The sequence below is a fragment of the Pelophylax lessonae genome (assembly GCF_965119305.1).
Source record: "Pelophylax lessonae genome assembly, chromosome: 3".
Classification (NCBI taxonomy): Eukaryota; Metazoa; Chordata; class Amphibia; order Anura; family Ranidae; genus Pelophylax; species Pelophylax lessonae.
Window position 1 is genome coordinate 203,951,019 of NC_138770.1, and position 18,546 is coordinate 203,969,564.

At 46.2% G+C, this 18,546-nt stretch overlaps 1 protein-coding gene across 1 annotated transcript in view; it reads right to left on the minus strand.

Moving 5' to 3' along the window:
- The window catches only part of ACSL3 (acyl-CoA synthetase long chain family member 3), a 177,715-nt gene that overhangs the window by 53,569 nt on the left and 105,600 nt on the right, over window positions 1-18,546 (minus strand). Inside the window, exons 6-8 of the mRNA XM_082249393.1 lie at window positions 14,747-14,897; window positions 11,445-11,568; window positions 196-267 (exon numbers count right to left, since the gene is read on the minus strand). Of these exons, the coding sequence (XP_082105519.1) occupies window positions 196-267; window positions 11,445-11,568; window positions 14,747-14,897 (347 nt within the window). The remainder of the gene's footprint in view (window positions 1-195; window positions 268-11,444; window positions 11,569-14,746; window positions 14,898-18,546) is intronic.

An 18,546-nucleotide genomic window follows, 5' to 3' on the forward strand; every position in this document is an offset into this window, starting at 1 on the left:
AAAACATCTAATGAATGCACAGCAGAACATCAATCATCTCAGAGGCTTGGTGGAAATGGATGTAAATATTTGTACCTGCATCATTTCACACACTGTGCTACGAATCTGAACATTGACTCAGTATAACGTCAGGGCTGCCAGTTTACAGTAATAGCATGAGTCGTCGATTAGCTTTCTTTTTAAAAAGCAACTTACTGGGACAGCAGCCATTAGGGTGGGCTGAAGCTCTGATGCGTCACCTTTGCTTCCTTTCTTGATTTTAGTAGACTAAAAAGGAAAAAAAAGAAAACATAAGTAACAGTTCCACAAGTGAAGGTGTTTATAAAGGAATGACAGCTGCTGAATGTGAAGAAAGTACAAGTTGACATATTACAGAATGGTTTGCGTCATCTCACTGCTCTATGGATTTTCCTAAAGTTATACACAGAACATGTAGTAACCCTCGCCGCTCATGTGATCAGCAGTCAAAGAACATTCCCCTTCAGGTGCACTGAATTTACAGCAAAACACATGTCTAGGTCTTGTGTAATAAGGAACCCAATGTTCCTGGACTATTCTATACATTCTTACAAAACACTGAACCAAATACATAAATTCAGGCTGCTATGATGTGATAGGGTCTCTCCAGTTACAAAGACATTGCTCTCCAAGGCACTCGACACTCAAAAGGAAATAAGAGCCAGAGAACATCGGCCAGAACATCGGCCAAAACAGAACAAAACACAGGAACAAAGATATGAAAAAGAGATACCATATTAGGAGGTTGTCTTACTCATTTTATTTCTATTCACATCATAGGAATTCCTTTAAAATTATATAAAAAAAAAAATCACACCCCCCAGTAAATTTCAGTGATGTTTAGGAAAAATCACATTAATCAGAAAAGAATTATAACCACTTCTGAAGATTTACCCCTCTTCACGACCAGGCCAATTTTTTTGCGATACGGCAATGCCTTACTTTGACAATTGCACAGTAGTGCAACACTGCACCCAAAACAATTTATATAATTTGTTCCCCACAAATAGAGCTTTCTTTTGTGGTTATTTGATTATCCCTGCAGATTAAATTTTTTGTGCTATAAAACAAACAAAAAAACATATATATACACACACATATATATATATATATATATATATATATATATATATATATATATATATATATATATATATATATATATACACACACACACACACACACACACACACATATATACATACACACAATTTTATTTGTTTTTCTTAACTTTCTGCTATAATACATATCCAATAAAAATGTAAAAAAAAATAAAATAAAAAATAACGGAATTTTTGTAAAATCTTACCTGTAAAATTCCTTTCTCTGAGTCCTCAGACAGTCGCCGCCACCTCCAAGTCATCACTATTGGGTATTGACTTCCACTCCGCAGGAGTAGCTAGGCATAAGACTTAGTCAAAAGAACAAAGGCATTTGCATATACACACCCATGGGTGCTGTCCCACTAGGTCAATACCCCCCTGCAGTGACCACTCCCAACTCAGTTTGGTAGCATAGCAGTAGGTTATAGACAACAACCCCAAAAGAGGGGCGGGGACTGTCGGAGGACTCGGAGAAAGGAATTTTACAGGTAAGATTTTACAAAAATTCAGTTTTTCTCTTACGTCCTCCGACAGTCGCCGCCACCTCCAAGTCATCACTATTGGGATATCCCAAAGCAGTGTAGACATTAGGGGTGGGAGACGCAACCGTAGAAAAGGCAACGCAGTACCCCCATCAGAGAAAGGAATCTTACACGCACAGTAAGAGAACCTTTTGGGCAACAGAAAACAATGCTCAACAGGAGCAACCGCCCAGGAAAGCAAATACCAACAGCCAAGGACCCAGAGAAAAAACAAGGGTCCTTCATGGCACTGCCACACTGAGAACCTTGCGGCCAAAGGAGGCATCAGCCGATGCTACGACGACCAAGGCGCAGCTTTGCACACCTGTGCCACGATGCCAATAGGCCCAAGACGCACTCACAGATCTGGTAGAGTGTGCCTTAACAGGGAAGGGTGGAACCCGTTCCTTCAAGGCATAAGCCTGTTCAATGGTCTGTCTGATCCATTTGGCAATAGTCGCAGCCATGCCTTTTCCGAGGTCCCTCAGGAAGGACAAAGAAGGAATCAGTCTTCCGAAAGGATTCCGTAGACAGGTAAACCCTGATCGCCCGGACAACATCCAAGGAATGCAGAGCAAACTCCTTAGGATGCTTAGGCTTCGTACAAAGCGAAGGCAGGACAATGTCCTCATTAAGGTGGAACTCCGAGATCACCTTAGGAAGAAAGGAGGGGCTTGGACGCAAGACCACCTTATCCTCGTGAATCACCAAGTACGGGGAACGGCAAGACAACGCCGCCAGTTCCGTCACTCTGCGAGCCGAAGTGATTGCCACCAAAAAGGCAACCTTCTTGGACAGCAGAGGCAACAATATCTTCCGTATGTTTTCAAACGGAACACGCTGTAACACGGACAGAACCAAGTTCAAGTCCCATGGAGGTAAGGGCTCCTTCCTGGGAGGAGCCAAATGTCACACACCATGAATGAAGGTGTGAACCAGGGAATGAGACGCCACAGGGCGTTGGAAAAGAATAGCCAGTGCAGACACCTGGCCCTTAATTGTGGCCAGCGCCAGGCGCTGGTCCACCCCAGACAGGAGGAAGGAAAGCACTCTCGACACCGAGTACGAGCGAGGGGAGAACCCCCTGGATTCACACCAGGCGAAATAAGCCTTCCAGGTACGGTAATAGATCTTACCAGAAGAGGATTTCCTAGCCTTAACAAGGGCAGGGATGACCTCAGGGGAGAGACCCCTATCCCTCAAGACCTGGGTCTCAACAACCAGGCCGTTAAAGCCAGCGACTGTAAAGCAGGATGGCAGATCGGACCCTGTGACAGGAGATCTTCCCGCAGTGGTAGCCGCCACGGAGGCGCCACTGCCAGGTGAACAACGTTGGCGTACCAGGACCGGCGTGGCCAGTCCGGCACCACCAGAATCACCGGGTGCGGTTCTGAGACCAACCTGCGGAGGAACCTGGACAGCAACTGAATCGGAGGAAAGGCATACATCAGACGATACTGATGCCAAGGGGCCACCAACACATCCGAGGCGTCTGCCAGAGGATCGTGCGTTCTTGCCACAAACCTTTCCACCTTGTGGTTTAGACGAGATGCGAACAGATCCACGTCCGGGGATCCCCACTTCGCACACAGCATTTGGAAGACCTCCGGGTGTAGGGACCATTCCCCCTGGTCCAGGGTCTGGCGGCTCAGATAGTCAGCCTGACAATTCTCCACACCCGGAATGTGAACTGCTGAAATCGCCGGGACAGGAGTCTCGGCCCAAGACAAAACGTCGGTCACCTCCTGGGTCGCCCGGGCACTCCTGGTGCCCCCTTGGTGGTTGATGTAAGCCACCGCGGTAGCACTGTCCGTCTGTACCCGAACAGGACGGCCCCGAAGACGGTCCGACCATTGGAAGAGAGAGTTTTATCACTCTCAATTCCAGCACATTTATCGGAAGGGAGGACGACTCCTCCGACCAAGTGCCCTGGGCAGACAGGTTGCCTAGGACTCCACCCCAGCCCGACAGGCTGGCATCCGTGGTAATCACCGTCCACAACAACGGACGGAAGGACTTGCCCTCCGACACCGTCGGGGACTGGAGCCACCACAGAAGAGCCAATCTGGTCTGACGACTCAATGAGACACTCAGATCCAGGGACTGAGGGAGTCTGTCCCACCTGGGCAGGATCTCCGCTTGGAGAGCCCGCATGTGAAACTGAGCAAAGGCCGAAACCATCAACCCCAGGCCTCGCATACAGGTCCTGTGTGACAAGGACGGATTGTCCCTGAGGGACCTGACCTCGGCCTGTAAGGTCCGGAGCTTGTCCTCCGGCAAGAACAGCTTCGCCTGAGCAGAGTCCAGGATCATTCCCAGATAGGGAAGACGAACCAATGGAGACGTCGACTTCTGACCGTTGATAGTTCAACCGAACTCTTGCAGCGTCTGCACCGTGGTGGACAGATCGCGCAGAAGGTCTTGGCTGACACTCAATCTCAGAAGAAGATCGTCTAGGTACCCCAAGACCGCAATGCCCTGTGCCCTCAACAGGCCCAGAACCGGCGCCAGCACCTTGGTAAAAACCCTTGGAGCCGAAACGAGACCGAAAGGTAACGCCACAAACTGATAGTGGTCCTCCGCTATAGAGAACCGAAGGTACCTCTGGTGACCCTTGAAAATGGGGATGTGCAGATACGCATCCTTCAGAGCTATCGAGGCCAGGAATTCTCCTGGACTCTGGGAGGCCACCACCGAACGGAGAGACTCCATTCGAAACTTTCGAACTCGCACAAAGCGGTTCAGCACTTTCAGGTCCAGAATCGGACGTACTTTGCCCTCCTTCCTGGGCACAGTGAACAGATTTGAATAAAATCCTTGAAACCTGTCCCGATGAGGCACCGGGACAATCACCCCCTGAGCAAGAAGGTCTGGCACCGCAGACGCCCAGGAGGCAAATGAAGATTTGAGGCAAAAAATCTGTTCCCTGGCCGGGATAGGAATTCGATCTTGTATCCTGATCGAACGATTTCCTGAACCCACCTGTCCGAAACCCGGAGCAGCCAAGGTTGGAGGAAACAGCGCAAACGTCCCCCCACCGCGGAATTGGGTGAGGGCGCCCCTTCAGGCGGACTGACCCGCCGAGCCGGCATTGCCCGACTTGGGCTTGCCCGCCCAGGGCTTCTTCTGGTTACCCCTGGCCCTTGAAGGGCTTGCCCTTCGATTGGTTCCGAATGGCACGAAAGGACCCCTGATTGGATCGAGAAGCCGAACCCCGCTTGCCACGAAAGGACTTGTTCTTCGGGTTCTGGGACAGCATAGTGCTCTTGCCCCCTGTGACGCCTTTTACCAGGGAATCCAATGCCTCGCCAAAAAGGCGAGAACCAGCATAGGGAAAATCAGCAACTGTTTTCCGCGAGGACTGGTCAGCCGACCAGCTCTTCAGCCAGATTAGTCGAAGGTTAAGTACCGAGACACTAGACAGGCATGCTGCCAAAGGGGCCTCATTTAAGGCCGCATCACACAAATACATGATTCCTTGGTGAATTTGATCCACCATATCCAGCCGGGCAGGTGGAACAGCATCAGACACGAGGTTGCTCCTAAGCACCTTAGTCCAATCAGCCACCGCCTGAGCCACCAAAACGGATGTGAAAATGGGTTTGAGCAACGAGCCCGCCACCGTATAGGAATGGCGGGCTAGAGACTCCAACCGCCGGTCCGTGGGATCCCAAAAAACCGGGGTATCCTCTGAAGGAACCATGGTAGCCTTGTTTAAGACTGCCACAGTGTGATCTACCTGCGGAGGCACACACCATTGCGATTCCGTAGCCGGCGCAAAAGGATAAAGCAATTTGAACAGACTAGGTACCAGGAATGGACATTTTAAAGTGCGCCACAGTTCATTAACAGTGTAATGAAACTCAGCGGGACAGGGAAAAACCTGCGCCGACTTGCGGGTCCTGTGTGTCCCAAACGAGGACACAATGCCCTGAGGACTGGGCTCATTCTCCAAATGTAGTGTTTTCTTTACAGAAACAATTCATCCATGGTCGCGCGCTCTTCAGGCGACCCTGGGGAGGAAGTATCAACCCCCTCCACCTCAGCCTCCCCCTCAGACCCCAGCGGGTCTAAGGATGAGTGGGACCCTGAAAAGGGCACGCTCGCCGCAGCAGCCATATCACCATCTGAATCAGAGGAGAGAGACAATCTGGGCCTCTTTCTAGCAGCACGTTCAGCCAGCAGCACCTCCATATTGGACACTAAGGTCGCCACTACAGCGGCCAAATCAGGTTTTAGAGGGGCCACAGGAGAACTGTCCTGAGAATCTATTGCCCAATGAAGTAACAGTGCAAAAATATTAAGGTACTGCTTCTTTAAAAGTGCCCAGCCCACCGCTACAGGTACAGTGACACAGGACCCCCAAACAGGTGAAAAAAACTGAGCCAGAAATGAACACACAGAAGGGTGAGAGGAATAGTCTGCAGAGCCCCCGCAGAGTATTATCACCGATGTCGCTGCCTCAGAGGAAAAGGAAGTGATGACAGAAACAGGCTGAATTACAGGCTGCAATGACTCAGGGAAAATGGCTGCCCCATAGGACTGAATGGAAAGGCTCCGGCAAAGTGGCCGCCGAACATGCGGTCGGACCGATCGTTCTGCCACCGCAAAATGGCGGCGGATGGCGCCAAAACAGCATGTAGCGATGCCCATAGTTAAGTCCAACATGCTTGCCCATACCTAAAATGGCGGACCGCGCGGTTTTACCCCGCTGCGGCCGCCACACACACAGTCTGCACCCCCAGTGAAAACACCTAAGTGACACAGGGAAAGGGGCTCCCACAAACACACAGCATTGTATGTGCAAAAAATATCCCACAGGGATCACCAATCAGGGAGGCCCACACCGGCACAGACAAGGGGGACACACAGCAACACAGGACTGCCACCCCCACACAGAGACCCCACACAGAAGTACTTACCTGTACCAGATGGCGTGGGGAGCCTCTCATAACGGAAAGCCACTGTCCTCATCTGACAGGGAATGCCGTTAGCCAGGGACATTTCACTGCAGTATCGCAGATGAGTCCAGTGAGGTAGCCACCTCACGGCTGCACCCCTGTTGTGAGCAGGGATGGGTCGTCCATAGTGCCAGGACGAACCACGGCTGAACGCTCGATGGCGGGCTGGGGGTCCATCTGACCCTCATGCCCTGGAGAACCAGGGCGGCCAGTCCGAATCCCAGCACCGCATGAATCCATCTTCATCCGAAGAACCGACTAAACTAAAGCTGACAAATAAACAGCTAGTAAATCAAAGAAAAAAACTGACATTTTCAAAGAAATCAAATAAAAAAGGATTAGATTGGCTGAGACTGTAGCCCCAGCACAGGGAAGCCTAACTACTCCTGACGCTAGGCAGAAAGAAACTGAGTTGGGAGTGGTCACTGCAGGGGGGTATTGACCTAGTAGGACAGCCCCCATGGGTGTGTATATGAAAATGCCTTTGTTCTTTTGACTAAGTCTTATGCCTAGCTACTCCTGCGGAGCGGAAGTCAATACCCAATAGTGATGACTTCGAGGTGGCGGCGACTGTCGGAGGACATAAAGAAATTTGAATATTTTTATTTCTCTTATCAATTTAGGCCAATATGTATTCTGCTACATATTTTTGGTAAAATAAAATCCCAATAAGGATATATTGATTGTCGATGCTAAAACTTTTGAGCAAACCAAACTAAGGGTTTTTATTATTGGAATTTTTATTTTTTTTGTTCTAGTAATGGCGGCGATCAGTGACTTATAGCGGGACTGCAATATTGCAGCAGACAAATCGGACATTGATGCTTTTTTGGGAACCAGTGACACGAATACAGTGATCAGTGCTGGAAAGGGGATGCCATCAGGAGCAATCAAAGGGTTAACTGTGTTTGTGGACTGTATGGGAGGTGCTTTTATCAAGGCGAGGCATGGATCCATGTCCCTGCTTTGGATGAACACAGGATCCATGCCTTCTGTAATGACAAAACAATCTGCATTGTTTTCATAGGCAGACTGCCACTCTGCCTGTGCAACGAATGATTGACGGTTGGCGGACATAGAGCCCCCCGGTACCCGTTCTGCCCACCTTAGAATGCCGGCTACCCCCATAGCCGCCAGGACACTTCTTGTGCCCCCTTGGTGATTGAAATAAGCCACGGCTGTGGCATTGTCTGATTGAGTGTGCACTGGACAACCCTGAAGACGATCAGTCCAATGACCCAGACACAGTCTGATTGCTCAGAGTTCCACGACATTGATCGGGAGTCTGGAAAAGGTTAACAAAAGCTTTTACACATAACACCCCTCTGGGGGGCTGTTACTCAGCTATTACCCATCAGCCACTAGGAGCTGCTCTTCAGTTTTGTAGCAAGCAGTACATGAAGACCATCAACCCCAAAAAGAAGAGGTGTGGGGCAGCGACCATCAGAGGACTCAGAAAATAATTTTACGCTAAGTTCTTACAAAAATTAAATTTTCTCTTACGTTCTCTGACAGTCGCCGCCCGTTCAGTTAGCCTTCATAAGTGGGATGTCCCAAAGCAGTGCAGGTGTGGGAAGACGCAACCAAAAAGGGCAACGTGCAACCAGGCCAGAGTAAAAACAGGAGCCAACCCTGGACAAATACACCCCAAGAAGAGACAGAAACAAACATCTCTGCAAAACAACTGCCGCACACAAAACTCAGCGGCCAAAGGAAGCATCCTAGGATGCCAGTACATCAAATCGTAGAATTTTGTGCAAGTGCGCAGAGACGACCACGTCGCCACTATGCACACCTCAGGGAGCCTGATGGCGGAAAGACCAAGAGTCAATCACGGCTCTAGTAGAACGTGCACTCACAGGAAAAAGGGGGGCACCGGAGGCTATAGTGAAGAAGCCCAAAACCAAAGTCCGTCCGATCAGAGCTGGAAGAAACTGCAAAGGACGATGCACCCCTTGAGTAAAGGTGCGAATCAAGGAATTCGTTGCCAAGGGACGCTGGAAGAAAACCGGTAAAAGGCCGACAACTGACCCACAACCGTGCCCAGCGCCAAGTGCTGATCTACACCTTCCTGCAGGAAGGCCAAAACCCTTGATACCGAAAAGGAGCGTGGATGAAGGAACCAGGCAATATACGCCCTCCAGGTACGATGGCAAATCTTCCTGGAGTTAGCTTAGCTGTCGGAGCCTTCAGTAAGGCAGGAACAACAGCATCTGAGAGACCCTATCCTCTTGAAAATGTGGCTTTTAACAGCCTTGCTGTCAAGGCCAGAGACTGTACAACAGGACTGAATATCGGCCCCGGAGACAGTAGAACGTCTCACAGCGGAAGCTGCCAGGGTGACTCGACAACCATCTGTCCAAGGTCTGCGTACCAAGACCGATAAGGCCAGTCTGGGGCCACCAGAGATACTTGAACTCGTTCCGACACCACCGGCGGAGGAACCTGGACAGCAGTCGAATCGGATGGAAGGCCGATACTGATACCAGGGCCCCATCAACGCGTCCGTGGCGACTGCCAGAGGACCGCGGTTTCTGGCCACGAACCTTCCCATATCAATGTTGAGAGGGGACGGGAACAAAACCATGTCTGGAGACCCCAACTGGGCACACAGGAAGCGAAACACCCCCGGACGCAGGGACCATTCCCCCTGGTGCACGGACTGGCGACGAAGACAGTTCCGTCTGCCAGTGCACCATTCCCGGAACATGAACAGCCGAAACGCTGGAAAGCGTAACTCGGCCCAAGACAGGACCTCAGCCACCGCCTGGGCACCCTAGGTGCCCCCTTTGGCGAATGACATAAGCCTCTGCCGTGGCGTTGTCCAAGTGAAACACAAACCGGGCGACTCTGATCCGAGTCATCCAAGGGAACAAGAAGAAATTTGATTGCTCGGAGCTCCAAGATGATAATCGGCAAGGAGAATCCCTCCGCCGACCACGTCCCCTAGGCACAAAGCGTGCCCAGAACTCCCCCCCAGTCCGACAGGCTGGCATCTGTGGTAATCACTATCCCCAGCATAGGCAGAAAAGATTTGCCTTGCGCCAGAGGGGGTGACCGAAGCCACCCGAAAAGTCCACCCTTGTGAGGGGGTTCGAAGATATCCTCTTGTCCAATGACTGAGGATTCTGTCCCACCAGGTAAGAACCTCTGCTGACAGAGATCTCGTTAGGAAATTAGCAAACAGTACAGCTTTGAAGGCCGAAACCAGCAGACTCAGGGGCCGCACGCAGGCCCGTAGAGAGGAGAGATAGTTGTCCCTGAAGGACCCAATCCCGCCGCCCCACAGGGTCGGAAATTTTCCTACCCTGGGAGAAAAAACCTTGCGTAAGCGGAGTCCAGGACCAGCCCCGGGCAACCGAGACAAACTGACAGGGTCAGTGCCGACACCAGAAAGTTGATGGTCCACCCGAACTCCTAGAGCACCTGAAACGTGACCTGTAGATCCCTTGACAAGAGCGGCACACGAGCCCGCCCACAACAGGGGGTCGTCCAGAAAACCGAAGACCGTAATCCCCTTCACGCGCAGCAAAGCCAGCACCCGAGCCAAAACCTTGGCGATTACCCTGGGAGCTGAAGCAAGACCAAAGGGTAATGCCACAAATAGAAAATGCTCCTCTGCCACTGCGAAGCGGAGATACCGCTGAGGACCTCCATAGATAGGGATGTGCAGACACGCACCCTTTTAGTCGATGGAGACAAGACAGAAGCCCCCTGGACTCAACGATGCCCCCCACCAACCAGATGGATGCCATTCGGAACCTCTGCACCCGCAGGAAGCGGTTCAGACACTTGAGGTCCAGAAACTGACGGACTTTTCCCTCTCACCTGGGAACCGTGAACAGGTTGGAATATAACCCATGAAACCAGTCCCGCTGAGGGAATGGCACAATGACTCCTGGGGCGAGAAGCGCTCACACCGCCCCCCATGAGATCATGTAATCGATCGGGAAACAGATTGAGATTTGAAGGAAGGAAACCTGTTTGCGGGGCGAGAACGAAACGAAGCTCACAGCCTGAATGAAGCAGTTCGTGAACTCACCTGTCCTGAATTAAGGACAACCAGGGTTCCCGAAAAGTAACGCAGATGGCCCCCCACCCTCTAAAAGGGTGAGGGTGTCCCTCAGACGGAGGAGGACTGGGCAGCGGAACCGGCTTGACCGGTCATGAGCTTCCCGGACCATGGCTTCCTGCGACCACCTGAGGCCTTGAAGAAGTATCCTCTTTCCCGCGCCCCCAAGGCACGAAGGGACCCCCGAAGTGAAGGAAGGACCAGTTTAGCGTGGGGGGATTTCACCGTTAGAGGTGTGGGGCAAAAGGGTACCCACACTCCCCGTAAGACCTGTGAGCAACTTTGGCAATACTTATACTTTAAATATATGTGTGACATCAAGTTACTTGAGAAACCACTAAGACATTTAGAAGGTTTAACGAGCAATATCCTCCAACAATTTGACGGTTTTTGAATTAAAATGTATTGCAGATCAAGGCAAAAATTTTTTTTTTTTTTTCAAGCTTCATTAATGATCAATGCCAACACAGCTAACTGGAAACCCTTAAAAGCGAATTCCACCTTTTGCAAAAAAAATAAAAATCTATATTTATTATTTTTTTTGCAAATGTGCCTGCAAAGAATTGCAATCTCAACCAGTGAATAATGAAGCAATGCACAGGCTTCTCATCCAGCTGGGGACACCGTCAGAAAGGTGGTGGTGGATTAGGGGGTGCAGGTCTGCTTGCAACCAGGTTATGTAAATATGGGGTGATGGTGGAGTTAACCTTTCAGAAAGGGGTATCTGAATGTTCTGTTAAATGTCTTTTGAAGTAACAATGCAACTTACCTGATCCGAGAGTGTCTGTGGCGAGGAATAGCCCACTCCGCATCCACGGGACAGGCACACTAACTCGGCACTCAACTCCAAGACATGTGCTAAAGGTAAGTATCCAATGTATGTGTCTCGCTCTCTGTAAATATGGGAAAACAGGTTTATTGCTACATTGAAATATGTAACCTTGCCACAAGATGAACTTGTACTATCCCAATAAGAAGAAAAAAAAAAAAAAAAAAAAAACACACTTTACAAAAGGAAGGAGAATGGTTTGGAAAAGGGAATTTCTTAAAGTCCCTGAAAAAGCCTCTGCCACAATTTTGAGGTCCCTGAGCACTTGTGACGTTGGTGTTCTCCACAGCATTGTGAAGACTATCTCCCAGAAGATTATCTCCCAAAAATAAAATTGTCCCACGCAACATTATCTGCAGTGCTGAAAATCACACATATTCTATCCTAACAAAAGGTGTAAACTAGTACATTTTACAGGGGGGCGTTAAAGTTATAAACCTGCCACCACATAAAAAATAACTGATGTTTTCAATTCCAATTTACAAACAGATTTGTGTCTTTTTCAGGTATTTACCTAAACCTATTAAAGCTATAGTTATATAACGGATTTGGGCTGAAAGTGCACTCTCTCAGGTTTAATCGGAGGGTATGTACATCCAAATCGGAGGAAGGGTTTAGGAATTACAGCATTTACGAATAGCCACCCCCTTTTTCAAGGGACCAAAAGTAATTGGACAACTGAAACAAAAGCTGTTTCATGGCCAGGTGTGGGCTACTCCTTCGTTATTTCTTCATCGATTAAGCAGGTAAAAGCTCTGGAGTGGATTCCAAGTGTGATATTTGCATTTGGAATCTATTGCTGTGAACCTACATCATGCGTTCAAAGGAGCTGTCCATGCAAGTGAAACAGGCCATTGTTAGCCAAATCAATAAATAGTTTGGTACATTTTGAGAAAAGAAGAATGCACTGGTGAGCTCAGCAACATAAAATGGCCTGGGCGTCCACAGAAGATAACAGTGGTGGATGATCGCAGGATCCTCTATTTTGGTGAAGAAAAACCCATTCACAACATCCAGACAAGTGAAGGACACTTCAGGAGGTGGGCGTATCATTGTCAAAGTCTACAATCAAGAGAAGACTTCATAAGAGCAAATACAGAGGGTTCACCACAAGGTGCATATCATTCATAAGCCTTAAGAATAGAAAAGCCAGATTAGACTTTGTCAAAAAAAAAAAAAAAAAAACAGCTGAAAAAAGCCAGACCAGTTCTAGAAAAGCATTCTTTGAATAGATTAAACTAAGATTAATATATATCAGAATTATGGGAAGAAAAAAAAAAAAAAAAGGCGGAGAAGGCTTGGAACAGCTCATGATCCAAAGCACACAGTGTCATCTGTAAAACCTGGTGGAGGCAGTGTGATGGCATTGGCATGCATGGCTTTCAGTGGCACTGGGTCATTGGTGTTTATTGATGATGTAACAGAAGACAGAAGCAGCTGGATGAATTCTGCAGTGTTTAGAGATATATTGTCAGCCCAGATCCAGCCAAATGCAACAAAGTTGATTGGACGGCACTTCACAGTACAGATGGACAATGATCCAAAACACACTGCAAAAGCAACCCAGCAAAGGAAAAGAAGTGGAATATTCTACAATCACCTGATCTCATCCCAATTGAGCATGCATTTCACTTGCTGAAGGCAAAACTAAAAGCAGAAAGACCCACAAAGAACAACTGAAGACAGCTGCAGTTAGAGCCTGGCAAAGCATCAGAAAGGTGGAAACCCAGTCTTTGGTAATGTCCATGGGTTCCAGACTTCAAACTGTCGTTGCCAGCAAAGGATTCTCAACACAATATTAAAAATGAACATGGATTATATTATATTAATTTGTCCAATTACATCGAAACCCCTGAAAATAAGGTGTGTGGGGGGGGGGGGGGGGTGCGCTTGTGTGTATAAAAATTGCTGCAGTTCCTAAAATTTGTACTTGATATTTATGTTCAACCCCTTGAATTAAAGCTGAAAGTCTGCACTTCAAATTCCTTTGGATTGTTTCATTTTAATTTTATTCTGGTGGCATACAGAGCCAAAAGAATGAAAATTGTGCCTGTGTCCACATATATATGGACCTAACCGTATGAATAAATACATCCAAAATTTCCTTAAGGGGGACTCCGGCCAGAAAATTTTACTTTACTTTCGATAAGAATGGCAATAGGCTTATAATCGCTTCTCTATCAGATTGTTAGGGTTGTCTGCAACACCACTGGGGAGATTTCTCTGCTCTTCCTATTCCACCACGGTCATTGATCCAGAAAGTGGAAACCTCCAGCTGGGTCACAGACAGCAATAAAAACCTAAAAAGAAGTCCCTAGCCTGTAATTGTACCCTTGGCCAACTCCGTGGCTCTCTTTTTTTTTTTCACTTTTGCACTAAAATAAAAAACAATAAAATATACGAATCTGTATCTTTGTGTCCTGACTACAGTAGTGAATTGCCTCACTTCCTGTCGTAACTGCTGTAGCTAGAACAGAATTTTGGGGATTTCTAGGATTTAGGCCAGAAATAAAACCTTACAGAAGGTGTAATCTTAAAAAAAAAAAAATGTTGACATTTTCCAGTAAACATCGTAATAGAATAAATCGTGACTTGGGGGTGGGGAAGGATACTTTCCCACTGCATAGCAACATCATTCTAATTTTCTAGAATGACTAATGCTGGTCATACATTAGCAGACCAAATGACAGATTTTCGAACAATTTTTCGGTTCGTTTGTTTTTCGTCCAGTTAATGGGAACAAATAAAAAATCGGTTTTAACTTTTCAGAGCTGAAAAATCGAAGGAACAGTTTGGAAAATTCTGCCGAACGAACGATAAATTGAAAGGTTAATGTGTTTCTCGCCCGAACTGTTTGCACCTTGGCATAGATGACAAAATGAACGAAAAGTAAAGGGATGTCCATTGAATGATTTATCAATCAAAATTTGGTTATTACATGATTGCACGATCGTTTGCTCTCATGGCCGAGTGTTCCTATTTTTCTAAGAGGAGTTTGAATGATTTTTCATATAGTGTATGGCCAGCATTACAGTGCTCACTCACTACAGAATACTGGTTTCCTTGCATATGTATCCACACAAAGCTTTTTACATATTAAAAACAGCAAATCTGGAGAGTAAAAAAAAACAATAAGTTTACTTTATAGAGTACCTGGTAGGCTGGATTATGAACATAACATTCACTTGACAAAACACTGCAATATATCAGTATTGTACTTGCTGAGCTGTAATTGGTCATACCCCAGGTTTGTTATCCTCTGTGCCATGCCGGTTATGCCAGCAATGATATTGCTGTGAGAGATCATCACTCCTTTGGGAATGCCTGTAGACCCACTTGTATACATAACCACAGCGATGTCGCTTGCCTTTGGAGTGGAGCGATGCTGGTTTGCTGAGAGACAAAAAACATAGCTCAATATAAATATGTTAAAAGTGTATCGAAAGCCAAATAACTTTTTTTTTTGTGGATACATTGAGGATTGGAATTTTATTGCCATATGGGTCCGTTAGGGAATTTTTTTCTCTTTCTATCTGTTCTGTTAACTACGGTTATGGAGATGGAAATTAATGGGAAAATCTAAAAATAGAGTTGTCACCAAAACAGGACTATAGGGGCAAGTCTTTCAATGGGTACACTTTTTCTAGGGACAAATAGGAGGGGATTTCTCTTACTTTGAAGAGATTTTGCCTCACTTCCTGTTGTGCATACAGGACATGAAAAGAGGAAGTGAAGAAAAAAAAATCTCTCCAAATGGGACACAGATGGCGCAAGACAACAAGGGAAAAAACCTGATCATTTGGATCCCGGAGTTGCTTCAGAATAGGCAAGTATCGTAATGATTTCCATTTTCTGTACAGGGTTAGATAGATTAGGCTGAGTATAGGGGTGCACTTTAACCATTACCTATTTTTGGAAGGTTTTATTCTAGACCAGGCATATGCAAACTGTGACCCTCCAGCTGTTACAGAACTACATGAGGCATAGCAAGACTGACAGCCACAAGCATGACACCCAGAGGCATGATGGGACTTGTAGTTTAGCAACAGCTGGAGGGCTACTGTTTGCATATTCCTGTTCTAGACGGTCCTTACAGCTCTAGTTTGCTAGTGTCCAATTTCCTAAAGGTAGCAGCATAACCCAATGTGCCTAAATACTAATCCTTTAAAACTGTAAAGTGCAGTTTTCTTAATTGTACACTACAGGACAAAGTCATTGAACCTTAGCCCTGGCCCAATCATTTTAGGGGACTCTGTACTGAACTGTAGGGATCCAGAAGATCAGTAGTTTAGTGTCTCTCAGACATGTTCAACAATCAAAGGTGGCATGCCTCAGTCATTGACATGAGCCAACAGGCTGACCCCCAACATACATCTGAAAGATGGGTTGATTAAGATCGGGCTAATATTTAATCTAACTAAATATCAATTTGTTTTTCCATTTTGTGGACAGATGTGTGTGGCATTACATCACGACTCATACTGTATTTCTAAAGACCATAAAAATACTAATTTTAGGTAAAATGGCTATTATAAAACAATAAAGCTTGTGCTTTTCAGGCCCATAAAGACTTAAGGTTAACAGCTGGCAGTATTCTTCTACAGGATTACTAGAAAGGAAAGCAGGTGTTCGAGAACACTGCTTCGCGCTACACCAACTTCATGTTAAAATGTATTCAGCTCTGATAAGCCCTAGCATCCTTATCTGGATTATTAACTGTTACTTAAACCAACTTGCAATTCATGCTCAGAGGAACTGCAGATCCAATGAAAAATTGTCAGGAAGAAAAAAAATGCAAGAGAAAGTTTTAAAATATTTGTCACCTAATCAGAAATGCTATCTAGATGTACTAGACCAGGGTTGTCCAACCTTTTGACCTTCCTGGGCCGCATTGGAAGAAGAGGAATTGTCTTGGGTGGCACATAAAATACATTAACAATTAGGATAACTGATGAGCAGAAAACGTCAGGCAGATTATAAGCCAACACGGATATAGCTAACGTACCCGAGTAACAAAACTTGATTTTTTTGTAATATTTTGTATTAAACGTAAAAGAGGCAACATAAACTAGTGCTAATATTTGACACTTTTTTTGATACACTAACAGATCAATATCTGGCTCCATGGATGTAGTGAAAACGCTCAATGAATTCAAGGTACTCATCAGATATTTTGGTTCTAATTTTGCCCTTCGTGTGCTTCCATCTTGAAGATACTTGCTCAAAAATATAGGTGCTACCGAAAACTGATGACATGAATAAGGCATGATTGCGAAGAGTGGGAGTTTTTTCCTATTGGGAAAATTAAACACATAAAAGTCCAGGAAAGAGACCCTGTCAATTTTTTTTCAGCCACATGTTCACTAAGTGTAAATGCATTTTTACAAAAAGTTGCCTAAAAAGAAAACAAAACAAGTTTTTAGGCAAGTTTACGATTTTGTGTTGGGCTGTATTCATAGCCACCTTGGGTCGAGGCTGGACACCCCTGTACTAGACATTGATCGGTTGCGGTTTTTCAAACTCTAAAGAAGAGTGTTGTCTAAACAAAATAACAGGAATCGGACATAACAGCACATGATGTAGAAGGAGATCCATAAAAAGGTCAAGCAAATTCATGTTTAGAGAGCTTCAAAGTCTATACAATTTTGAGATTATGTACACAATAAAAAAAGGAATATACACCAAAGTCAGAACACCTATTCTATTTAGGTCAGCGACTTAAAGTACCAAATCCACTTGCTCAGCATTGCACCAACCAGCATTTGCAGGGGATGTTCACAATCTGTGCGGACATTTCTCGCAGTACAAGTTTCCTTGAAAATGCTTTTGTATCAAGTAATTTAGCCATGGGAGGACACCATAAAGCTCTCGTACAGCTACAAAAATGCAAGTTCACACTGCTCTATCCTCACCTAGCACTGCCTGTACAGGAACCCTAGAGATTAGACCAGGATAGATCGAGATACCACCCTGAGCACTGCTAACTAGGCAAACAAGTGTTGTAAGTGTCAGACACCAGCTGAAGCTGGAAACTCTAAATGTGAATGAGATGATCAGGGTTATGTAATGTGTACCAGATGTATGGGCCTTGAGGCTGCAACATCTGGTCACACGGAACAAGAATACTCCAAAATAATACTAAAAAGGGGGATGGGTGGGATGTACACAGTTCATCACTTGCTTAAAAGGATTCTATATTTCTTGCTGTGCAAGGAAGCTTAATATCAGGATATCTGGATTTGTTTTCACTGCTTGGAAATTAACCCACTAGCTTTGTTTTTTAACTAGATCCTAGAAATTAGGTTATTCTGCAAGAAATAGTTGGAATAAAGTACACTGCTGAAAAAAAAAAAATTAAAGGAACACTTTGAAAATACATCAGATCTCAATAGGGAAAAATCTCATGCTGGATATCTATACTGATTTGGACTGGGTATGGACTGGGTAATGTGTTGGAACAAAAAGGATGCCACATCGTTTGAATGGGATTTTTGACTTACCCTAAAAACCATCTCTGATGTTCATTGACGGACACCGCTCCTGGTTCTTCTTAACCATTGGGTTATATTGTCCCCTACAGGAGTAGGACACTATGCAGGAAAAAGCTTGACTACGCTTATGGGCAGTCCCAGGGGGTATACACCCACTCTCAGCTATAGGCACTCAGTTTTGTTACAAGCAGTGTCAGAAGAAAGCCAACTACATAGAGGGGTGGGAGCTGTGTGTCAATGAACGAAAGAGAAATGGATTTTACAGCAAGTCAAAAATCCCATTTTCTCTTTCGTTCATTGACAGACACAGCTCCTGATTCTTCCATTACCATTGGGACGTCCCAAAGCAGTGTTAAACATAAGGGGTGGGAAAAAAGCAGAAAAAAAAAAAAAAAAAAACTCCCAAGGCTTACCATAGCCAATCAGGTAACATGGAGCTCAACCATAAACTGGAGCTCATCTGAAAAAAATAAAATTACCCTCAGAGGACCAGGTCCTCTAAACAGCAGCCAGAAAAACCTTGCGGCCAAAAGAAGCATCCGCAGATGCCA